We start from the raw sequence: 12058 nt of genomic DNA, 5'->3' as shown, positions 1-12058 counted from the left end.
GTGCTGTGTCTCTGTATCTCTCTCAAAAATAAATATTATATATATATATATATATATATATATATATATATATATATATATCAAGGGCAACAAGGCAAATAAAACAAAACTAAAAGTAATCAACCATGGTACAGTTATTATAATATATTTTTGGAAGAAAGAAGAGGTGGATAAGGTGATTACATTTGTAGAACAGAGGAAGATACAACTAAGAGTCCTCCGGTGGGTCATACCACAAGAGAAATGATTTGTTTGTTTCTCAAGACGTGGACGTACTTTGTCACATAGGTACGTGGCCAAATTCTTTTTCTTCTTGGCAGAAAATGGAATGGTAATTTTCTATTAAAACTATAAGGAATAGGTTCTGATATTGTAAACATCCAAATACCAGAAAGTTGTGAATGAGAAATGTTGAATTAAACCTGTTAATTATAAGTTAAATTTATCACTAAGTATTAAAATGGTAAGACTCTCTGGGAAATTTACACTTCTGCCTACAGAATGCTGAAAACTAAGAGAGTGTCTCCCCCGGGAGAAAACAGCTTTTCTCAAAAAATCTGGACCACCCTAGAAGAATAATTCTATATACTGCCATAGAGAGACCCTTTAATGGAATGGCAACTTGGATGTCTGACCAGACCACTGAGAGCCCTTTTAGGTGATATGCACTGTCCATGTATCAAGAACTCTTTGGTCTTTCTTTCAAATGGGAACTTCCAGAAATCACCCGTAATTGCAGAAAATCTCCAATGTAAACTAGAAACCAAATAAGTTAACACAAAAAGGAAACTGATGTATAGTGGGGCAGAGAAACGTATAGAAAAGAACAAAAACAAATATATTTAAATAAGAATTATCATATCTTCTGTAATCAAGAACGAGATAACATAGAAAATAGAAACAAACAATGGGAAATAGCTCTTAGTTATTGAAATATGTTAGAAGAGAAAAAAAAAAGAGTGAAGAAAATTATCCAGAAAGCAAAACAACAACAAAAAGGTAGAACACATTCCAGAAAATATAAGAGTCTTAAAGAATGAATCTAGGGAAACATATATTCAGCTAATAAAACTTCCAGAACAAATATACGGAGACAACAGAGTGAATTTTGTAACAATATATTTTTAATGAAGAAGAGACCAAAAAATTGATAATATGAATTTCCAAATTTAAAAGATTCACTCAGCAAAATAATGGGGAAAAATCAAGCATGTCACACAATTTAAGATTTCTGGGGAAAAAAATTAAAATATCCTAAAAGCTTCCAAAAGAAGATCAGGACACAGGGAGAAAAATAAGAAGCAGAATATCACCAACCCCTTAATAGTAAAAACAATCAAACAAACAAAAACCAAGCAAACAAAAGATGATGGATAGTGGAGCAATGCCTTCCAAATTCTGAGAAAAAAAATATTTTATAATCTGGAATTCTAATATTTAACACACAAAGAATCCCAGTACTAACAGAATTAGCATATATGTCCTCTAGAACTTACAGACTTTTCCATCCAAAATTAGAACCTCAAACTCCCTGCAAGTTACAAGTCCTACAACTCATTAGCCACCATAGCTATTGGCTGAAAATCATTTATGTGCCAGGTATCATGTAATTAAAAATAAGTCTGAAGCCACCTGGATGGCTCGGACAGTTGAGATTCCAACTTTAGCTCAGATCATGATCTTGGGGTTCATGAGTTTGAGCCCCACATCGAGCTTACTGCTGTCAAGACTGTCAGCTCTGAGCCCACTACAGAGCCTGCTTCAGATCCTCTATCCCCCTGTCTCTGCCTCTCCCCAGCTTGCATGCTCTTAAAAATAAACACTTAAACAAACAAACAAACAAACAAACAAACATGAAGCTATGCCTAACTGTTCCAACTACTAAGTAAATATGGAGAATGAGAACATTTTTTAGGCATGCAACACAAAATGTTTTCCTTGAATTTAGCCTTTACTAGAAAGTTTTGAAGAGCATGCTACAGCAAAATGAGGAAAGAAACCATAAACATAAATGAGTGACAGGGAAAAATTTCTTACCATGATATAGATTGGTCCAGAATAAAATAGGAAGATGGATATTTGAGAAGGTAAGTGTCCAGGAAAAAAAAAAATGGAACTCATGGATTATCTTTCACATGAATATATGGAAACAGATATGAGACGTAGGACATTAGTAAGAAAAAGCAAGTAAAAAATCATCATATGAATGCCTTGAAAAACTAAACCTTTTACCCAAAAAAATCATATCATAGAAAAAAGATCTGATGCTGTGGTATATAATATTTATATAATCATAATAAAGCACGTACTTGTTTCTGTTAAATGAAAACCTTATAGGATAACATTGAGAGAATAGGGAGGGTACAAGTGAGCCAAATTCTACCTAACATAAGAGGAATTAATAGATAATATTCAAACTTAATAATTCCAAAATTGTGTTATTGGCACATTATGCAGATAAGACAGGAAGAAATAGCTGAAAGAATTAAAATAACTGCTCAAAAAGAGCTTAACCAGAGAGTCTGAAGGGACTGGACACTGCTGTTTGTATCAAAGTGTTTCACTTATATTTTAATTTTTATAGGTGTTTTCCATTTTAATAAAAATAAACACAATCAATCATTTGTACTCTTGACCTAGAGATACTATTTCTACTAATCTATGCAAAGGAAATGTCAAAAACGCTGTCAAAAATGTATGTTCGTTACTGCAGACAACCTAAAGGTAGAGCAATAGGGGACTGTCTAAACAAACAAGAGTGCATCCAAAGGATGGACTAAAAAGTAATTAAGAATATGCTTCATTAGAAAAAAAAGTGAATATACTTAGCTTTCCACAAGCACTTGTTAAAAAAGAAAAATCAATGAATAAAAACTGCAATAGGTTATTCAAGTCGTATATAATAAAAGCTGGCTAAACTTTGCCAGTGTATGTATATATATACATAGTTAGAAGTACAGGGTCATCTGAGAGCACAGAAAAATAAGGATACTGCTAAAAACATATTGTTAACCTAACAGTCCACTGAGAAGGTGTTGCTGAGATTGAAGACAGTGCAAATGCAAAGGTGGGCAGAAGCCAAGTAAAACAAGGAAGAAAAGACAAAACTAAAAAAATGCAAAAAGTAGATGTTCACTTTAATATAAATGTAAAACTGTGAGCTTATTTATTAAAGTAACTAAGAGTAAACTGTTTAAAAATACTTATGGTTAAGTGAAATGTGAATTACAAACAGTGGAAGATAAAAAGTGAGAAATTCTTTTGGGGAAAATCTGTATGTTTGGGAACAAGTGATGGTAAACATTAAACCAGAATTTTATTCTATCTTTGATTATTGGGATTTCACATTTTATAGAGATTATTTAAAATCATTGCTTGTGATTAGTTTCTCTAACCTTAATCTTTTCTAGATAATCAGGGCAAAGTAAACTTAAAGATTCCTTTTAATAAAGAGCAACAACAACAAAAAACTTTACCATCTTTTTCACTGGATGTACAATAGTTATGTATTACTTTTATAATCAGAAAAAAAAGTGTTTCAGAAAAAGGACCTACTATTGTCTAAAATTCAAATTATCAGTGGCCTTGACTTACTGAGCATTTGTCGTAGCTTTAAAATCTAGATATTACTATCTTCTCACTGCTATTCTCTAACAAAGTATTTGAAGTTAATGTTCTAAGAAATCTCAAAATTTCCCATTTACAGTGTAAATCTTCTGAAAAAAGAAATAACATAATATTGTGAGTTAACAGTACTCTTCAGACATTACTATATTTGAGATCATGTTTTAGAAGAAACATAAATGCACTTAAATTTTATTACTGCGTTCAAGAACTATTTCTGCTATCACTGCTATGGATCACAGTATACAATAATATTCAGCACACAAACCCCATAACAAAAAGAACGAGCATAATTATTGAGTGGATTGTATGCATTTTTACAGCCCAAATTAAAACCACACATTATCTACAAGTCAAGAGTATTATGATGAATTAGTCACCAAAGCTATTTGCAGTAATTTTTGCATGACATATACCATGTATTTAGAAATAAACACAAAGCCATACCTTATCAATACTTTGAAAATGTGTAAAATGATGTATGAAAAATATTTATGAGACAATTAAGAAGGAGATCAATAGAGATGAGAGAAATAAGCAAAAACAAAACAAAAGAGTAATATTATGAAAAAAAAATCTTTCAAGTAACTACCACACAAAGTGTAGAAGAAAATGGCCTAGGAGCAACATATTAGAATTTTGTAAGAAGAGAAGTAATACATTTAAGGGATGGCCAGAAATAGTTTCGTGGAGAAGGGCATATTTGAGACAGACTTTAAAAATGGACAATTTCAACAGGTAGAGAAGGAGAGAAACAAAAAACACCATCAAAGGAAGGAAGGAAGGAAGGAAGGAAGGAAGGAAGGAAGGAAGGAAGAAAAAAAACAAAACATCATGGGGAAAAGCAATTAGAACTGCTAGAGGACCAGAGCCATGCAATTTGGGTATAGAAGTGGATGAGTGGGGATGAGGTCTAAATGTTAAATTAGGACCACATTTTAAAGCATTGTGAAGTTCACATAGAGAAGCTTATCTTTAAATTAATAAAGAGTGTGCATTAGCATAGTGAGTTCACTCATTCATTTATTTGGTACCATTTCTTGAGCATTTACTATCTACCAAACACCATGTGAGGGACTAAAGTACAGAAGGAAGTCCAAAGAGGTATCACCCTCTGCCTCTACAGTGCTTACAGACTAGTGGAGACGATGGACACTAAACAAATGATCAAGCGATGCAAAATAACATTAGTGACATAAACTATGAAGAATTTGCGAAAGGTGCATCATTCAGAGACATCTTCCCTCAGAAAGCCACACTAGAGATGGCACTGGAATGAGAAACTGAGGAAGGAAAAAAAAAATTCTAGGCAGGTAGAAGGGAACACACCAAGACCAGGGAGTGAGGAAACACAAAACATGAAGGAGCAGGGAATGAAATAAGACTAGAAAGGTGGGATGAGGCTGGATAAACAGAAAAAGAACTTAAAAGGATTTTCATTTTATTGATGGGAGAACTGAGGCCTCAGAAATTGGGAAGCAGGATGGGGGTGAGTGACAGTGGGGAGACTTCCCAAGGTGACACAGTGCTCATTAGGTGCAAAATACCTCAGGGATCTCAATTTCAGGTTTACTATGCTTTACATTTAATAATCCTGCCACCCTAGGTCAGAGCTTAATACTGGGAAAGTGATAGATGGATTCAGAAACAACATTTAGGGTGTGTGTGGAGGGGAGAGGCACAAAATTGGAAGGCTGACAATGATGACAGTACAGTAATCCAAGCAGGATGCAGTAATGTGCTGAGCCCTTAAACCTCACTCTGAATGAAAGATACTCACCTTCAAATTAAATGGTGTATTTTGAATTCTAAGACAGAGACTAAATAATTCCATCCAGTTCTTTCATACCAGTGGAGATATACACCAGCACAACCTCTTTGGAAAACAACATTCATATTGGAATACATCTTTGTTCTGGAAACTTCTTTTCTAGGCATTTATGTTGAAAACACTTATAAGATAGGGGTGCCTGAGTGGCTCAGTCGGTTAAGCATCCGACTTCGGCTCAGGTCATGATCTCGTGGTTCATGTGTTCGAGCCCCACGTCAGGCTCTGTGCTGACAGCTCAGAGCCTGGAGCCTGCCCCACGTCAGGCTCTGTGCTGACAGCTCAGAGCCTGGAGCCTGCTTCATGGATTCTGTGTCTTTCTCTCTGCCCCTCCCCCACTTGTACTCTGTCTCTCTCTCTCTCTGTCTCTCAAAAATAAATAAAATATTAAAAAAAACACTTATAAGATAAATACATAAAATAATACAACTGCGTTTATATATTTGTGTTATATTATTACCTATCTATCTATTGCATAAAATGCATATATTAATAATCTGTATTTGCATATTTATATTTGCATGCACAGATGTGGAAAAGGAAGTTTATTGCAGCATTATTTATAATTATAAAAGTCTGCAAATGTCAATCAATAAGGCAGCATTTAGACAAATTATAGTATGGGTATAAGATGAAATTCTGCACAGCTATTAGAAAGACTGGATAGACAGGTACTTATATTCACAGACATCCATGATAAAATAGTGAGGAAAAGCTAGCAGGGAATACAACAAGATGTACACATAGTATGCCACCATCATATAAAAATATAGACTATCTCTAGAAGAGTATACAAGTGGCTGGTCACTAGCCACTGCAGTTGAAAAAGAGAACCTGTTAGCTGGGGGAGGCAGCAGGATGAATGGAACTTTTTTATAAACCTAGATTTTTAAAATATTTTTAAGCAAGTGTAATTACTATTTATTCTAAATAAATAAATATTCTGGACCAAGGTGGTAGTGGTCAGAGAAGAAATCAAGGCACATTTGTGTCTAAGAAACATATTCCAGATCCACATAAGAGTGAAAACATGTGGTATCTGTCTTTCTCTGTGTGACTTATTTCCTTAGCATAACACTCTCCAATTCCATCCACATTGCTACAAAAGGCCGTATTTCATTCTTTCTCATTGTCAAATAGTATTCCATTGTGTATATAAACCACAATTTCTTTATACATTCATCATTTGATGGACATTTAGGCTCTTTCCATAATTTGGCTATTGTTGAAAGCTATTTGGCTATTATTGGCTGCTATAAACACTAGGGTACAAGTGCCCCCATGCATTGAGGAGGGCACCTATTGGGATGAGCACTGGGTGTTGTACGGAAACCAATTTGACAATAAAGTTCATATTAAAAAAAAAGACAAATTGAAGATAATAAAAAAAAAAAAGAAACATATTCCGGACACATTATCTTCTAGAAACAAAGGTTAGCTCTACATAGCTTGGCCAAGAATGCAGGAATGAGGAAAACAAGTCATGTCTCCAATCAGATTTTTTACCCCAAGAAGAATCAAGATAAGAAGGGGAAGAAGTAGACTGGAGATGTGGAGGTGGACAAGCTTGGTTTGGAACATATTGAGTCTAAAGCGGTAGTAATATAGCCAGAATTATAAGACGTTTTCTCTTTTACATTAAGAGGAACCATTCTTCGGATAAAAGTCTGTTACATTTGGGTATATTTTTAATAAAAGAACCTCTGAAAGGTCCAGTGGTTTTCTCTTTTTACAAGTAATTGAATACATTTATTTTGCTAACAGAGGGGAAGACATGACAGGAACACACTGCTGCTTCCGTGGTTGGCTACCACTACGTGTGTAGGGGAGAGAGCACGTACAGACTTCCCCACTATGTAATTATAGATTTGCTTCTGTGCTATCTTTTCCCCTTTCTCTGCCAGTATCCTGATCCTTCTGTCTCCAAAAGTTGCAGCATGCATATTAATGAATTACACCAGTCATCCTTACTTTATATCCTCATCGTTGGCAAAAATCACGACGGCCCTGGAGTTGGGGGTGTCCAGGAGCTGTTTGATAATTCTATCAAAGTCAATGGTTCTGTCTTTGCGCTCTTGGGGGATTCTCACAGACTGTGCAATGCAGAGCCCACCTGTTTAAGAAAAGAAAGCAGAGTGTCAATAAAGTTCCCTCAGAGATACCAAAGGAACCAGGGTAAGTAGCTGAGGAGGAGGGAATTTTGATTTCTGAGTACATAGCACTTTCTTGGTGATGCTGCTGAATGAGGATGGCTGCAGGTATTATGTGAAGTCCTGAGCTGTTGTTCATAATAGATGCATCCTCCATGATATTGCACAGCCTGATTTTCTTAGTAGTGCACTTAAGAATGCCCAGGAACACCATTGATACTGATCCTGGGGAGACAAATTTAGGTTGACAAAATGGGTGGAGGAAGGTCTTTAAAATGAATGTGATACACTACAAGAAAACTAAAATCAATAAACTACAATAAAAATGTACTGAAACAGTTAAAGCTCAGGTCAATTTTTGTGACTTTCCTGGTGTTTGCATTCCCATGTTTTTTTTTTTTCTTTCACCTTCATATCTATCCCAACTTCTAAAGGTCAGCCAATGGAATAAATCTAAAAATAAAACAGCACCATCAAAAACACCAACTACTATAAATCACAGTAACAAACATTTATTGACCAGATAATATGTACTCAACCCTCAAATATGTGTTTTTATATATGTTATCCCATCTTAAAAACTTTATAAGGTAGTTGGTATTATGTATTTTTTGTTAGAAAGAAAGGGTATTAAATTAAAGAATACATGTGTTTATTCAGATTTCTCAGAGCTGTTATGATATTAATTGTCATGAATTTCAAGATGGAAATATGCAGCAGTTTACTAAGCAATTGATGTACTCCTCATGACCCCACCTCTTGGTTAGTAGTAGCTCCTGGATATAGTACTTTATAAAACACACTTTAAGAAAGGCTGGTATAGGGGTGCCTGGGTAGCTCAGTCAGTAAAGCGGCTGACTTTGGCTCAGGTCATGGTCTCACAGTTCATGAGTTCAAGCCCCACCTCGGGCTCTGTGCTGACAGCTCAGATCCTGGAACCTGCTTCAGATTCTGTGTCTTCCTCTCTCTCTGTGCCTCCCCTGCTCATGCTCGCTCTTTCTCTCTCTCTCTCTCTCTCTCTCTCTCTCTCTCTCTCTCTCTCAAAATACATAAACAAACAAACATTGAAAAAATAAAAAAAAAAAGAAAAAGAAAGCTTGGTATATGGGGCACCTGGGTGGCTCAGTTAGTTAAGTGTCTGACTCTTGGTCTTAGGTCAGGTACAATCTCATGGTTTCATGAGTTTGACCCCTGCATTGGGCTCACACTGGCAGCACAGAGCCCCTTCTCTCTCTTTGTCTCTCCTGTCTCTCCTGTCTCTCCTGCACTCATGCTGTCTCTGTATCTCACAAAAATAAATAAATAAACTTTAAAAAAAGAAAAAGAAAAGAAAGGCTGGTATAGGTGAAAGGGGTAGAGAGAATATTTGTAGGAAAGGCATCAAAGGCCATCCAATGGGCAGAAGACCTAGAGGTGAAGAGGAAAAAGTTGTTCTTGTAATGTGGTTGGGAGATATCTATTATTAAGCTTACATCCTGAGCGTGGACAACTGAGTGGATGATACTAGGCTTCCACAAACATAACAAATATGAAACCTCATCCAAAACTGAACCTCCATTACACTTTCATCCTAATCAGTGTTAGTTCTCTATAAGTGGCTTTTAATTTTCAGTGTGCACAAGATCACCGATAATCCGTTTTCAAAATGTAGAGTTTCAACAACACCATCAACCAACTTGACTTAATTGACATTTATAGAACAATCGAGAGGACAACAGAACAGTACACATTCTTTTCAAGTGTAAGTGGAACATTTGTTAAGCTAGACTATATTCTGGTCCATTAAAAAACAACAAGAACAAAACAAATTTAAAAGCATAGAAATCATACAATGTTATCAGACCTAACAGAATTAAACTAGAAATCAATAACACTTGGAAATTAAACAACACACTTCTAAATAACCCATGGGTCAAAGAGGAAATGTCAAGTGACATTTTAAAATATTTAAAACTAAATGAAAATAAAAGTGGAACATATCAAAATGTATAGATTTCAACTAAAGTGGTATTTAGGAGAAAATTTGTAATCATCAAATGCTTATGTGAGAAAAGAGCAAATATTGAAAATAGCAACTGAAGCCTCTTTTTAAGGAATGAGGTGGGAAATGGCTAAGTAACTGTCCCCCCAAAAAAAGCAGAAAGACATAATAAAAGAGCAAAATTAATTAAACTGAAATCAGAAAAAAATAAGAGAAAAATTTAAAAAACAAAAAAAATCTGCTTATTTGGGAACATTCATAAAATTGGTAAATATCTAGTCAAAGCTGACCAAAAGAAATAAGTCAAAAATTATTCATATCAGGAATAAAAGAGGGGCTAACCTTACTGATTGATCCCACAGGTAGCAAATAGTAGTAAGGGAATATTATAAACAATATACTTTTGCCAATAAACTTATCAAATTAAATGAAATGGATGACTTCCTTGAAAGACACAAACTATCAAAACTGAATGTGGGATATATAATCTGAATAGTTCTACATATATTAGAGATACCAAATTCATACACACACACACACAAAATTCCAAAAATGAAAGATCCCGCCTCACATAGTTTCATTGATAAAGTCTACCAAACAGTTAAGGAAGAAATAAAACATGATATACACTCTTTTACTGGAAAGAGAAGAGGAGAGAAAATAACTCATTTCATAAAGTCAGTATTATCCTAATACCCAAGCCAGATGAAGATATCATTTTTAAAAAGACTAATACCATTCATGAACATACTTGCAAAACTTCTACAAAAACTACCAAACAAATAAATCCAGAAATTTATAAAAAATAGTAATATATCATAAACAAGTGGATTTCATCCAAGGATTGCAATGCTGATTCATTATTTGAAAATCAAGTATTATAATTCATATATGATCAGATTAAATAAGATAAACCATATATGATCACCTTCATATATGTGGAAAAAGCACCAAACAAAATTCATTATACATTCATGATAAAACTAGGATCAGATGAGAACTTCCTAAGACTAATAACAGGCATCTACTAAAGGCCTACAACAAGCATCATGCTTAATAGTAAGAAATTACAAGGCAACTTTTTCTTCTCTTAACACTCTTATTCAACATTGAACTGGATGTCCTTGTCAGAGAAATAAGTGGGGAAAAAAGAAAAGAAACAAAAGGCATACAGTTTGCAAATGAAAAACTAAAATTGTCTCTATTTGCAGATGACATAACTGTCTAGGTAGAATCTTCTAGAACTAAAAGGTGAGTTAAGCTAAGTTGTGGGACAGAAATTCAAAATACAAAGGTCATATATCTACAGATCATCAATGAACAATTATAATTTTAAACTAAAATAATGTCATTAACAATATAATAAAAATGTGGTGCTTATGTATAAATCTAAAAAAATATGTACAGGAGCTATATTCTGAAAACTATGAAACATGGCTGAAAGAATTAAAAAAAAATTAAATAAACTCTCCTCAATTTTACCTCTAGATTCATTGTAATTTTATTCAAAATCTCAGCAACCTTTTAAAATACACTAAAACCTTGGTTTGTGAGCATAATTCATTCCCGAAGCATGCTTTTAGCCCAAAGCACTTGTATATCAAAGTGAATTTCAAGAACCATTGGCTCAGGTGTGATCATGTGACATTTGGCATCACATGCTACGCATATTGCAAGACATCACCCATTTATCAAGTTAAAATTTATTAGAAATGTGTGCTTGTCTTGCAGAACACTTGTAGAACAAGTTACTCTCAATCCAAGGTTTCACTGTATATATCAATAGCTAATTCTAACAGTTATACAGAAAGTCAAAGGAACTAGAATAGTCAAAACAACTGAAAAAGAGGAACAAAACTGGTGAACTTTCCAAATTCAAGACTTACTATCAATCCCAAGCTACAGTAATCAAGATGGTGAGGGGTTGGAAAAAGAACAGACACTTAGATCAGTGGAACAGAAAAGAGGTCCAGAAACAGATCAATACAAATACAGTCAAGTGATTGTTGGCAAAGATGCGAAGGCAATCAGTGGAGAAAGGTGCTCTTTTAAACAAATGATGTTGAAACAAAAAGATATTCATGCACAGAAATAATTACTCAACATATACTTCATACTTCATATAAAAATTAACTTTAGGGGCACCTGGATGGCTCAGTTGATTAAGCATCCAACTCTTGATTTTAGCTCAGGTCATGATCTCACAGTTTCATGAGTTCTGGCCCCATGTTGGGCTCTGTGCTTACAGCACAGAGTCTTCTTGGGATTTTCTCTCTTCCTCCCTCTCTCTGCCCCTCCCCTGCTCACTGGTGTGTGCACTTTCTATCTCAAAATAAGTAAATAAATAAACTTTAAAAATTAACTTCAAATGGATGATAGACCTAAGTCTAAAATATGAAACTAAAAAAACTTTCAGACTGAGACAAAGGGAAATCTGTAATGACCTTAGGTTTTGCAAAGAGTTTTCGGGTATGA

The 12058-nt window shown here is 34.5% G+C and overlaps 1 protein-coding gene across 13 annotated transcripts in view; it reads right to left on the bottom strand.

Moving 5' to 3' along the window:
• Positions 1–12058, bottom strand: part of GRM7 (glutamate metabotropic receptor 7) — a 1171176-nt gene that overhangs the window by 424288 nt on the left and 734830 nt on the right. For all 13 annotated transcript variants that reach the window (XM_045053189.1, XM_045053190.1, XM_045053191.1 and 10 more), the window contains one exon: positions 7424–7565. In XM_045053189.1, the coding sequence (XP_044909124.1) occupies positions 7424–7565 (142 nt within the window). The remainder of the gene's footprint in view (positions 1–7423; positions 7566–12058) is intronic.

This window comes from Felis catus, chromosome A2 (assembly GCF_018350175.1).
Source record: "Felis catus isolate Fca126 chromosome A2, F.catus_Fca126_mat1.0, whole genome shotgun sequence".
Taxonomy (NCBI): Eukaryota; Metazoa; Chordata; class Mammalia; order Carnivora; family Felidae; genus Felis; species Felis catus.
The sequence above is the reverse complement of the archived record's forward strand: the minus strand, read 5'-3'. Positions and strand labels throughout refer to the sequence as shown.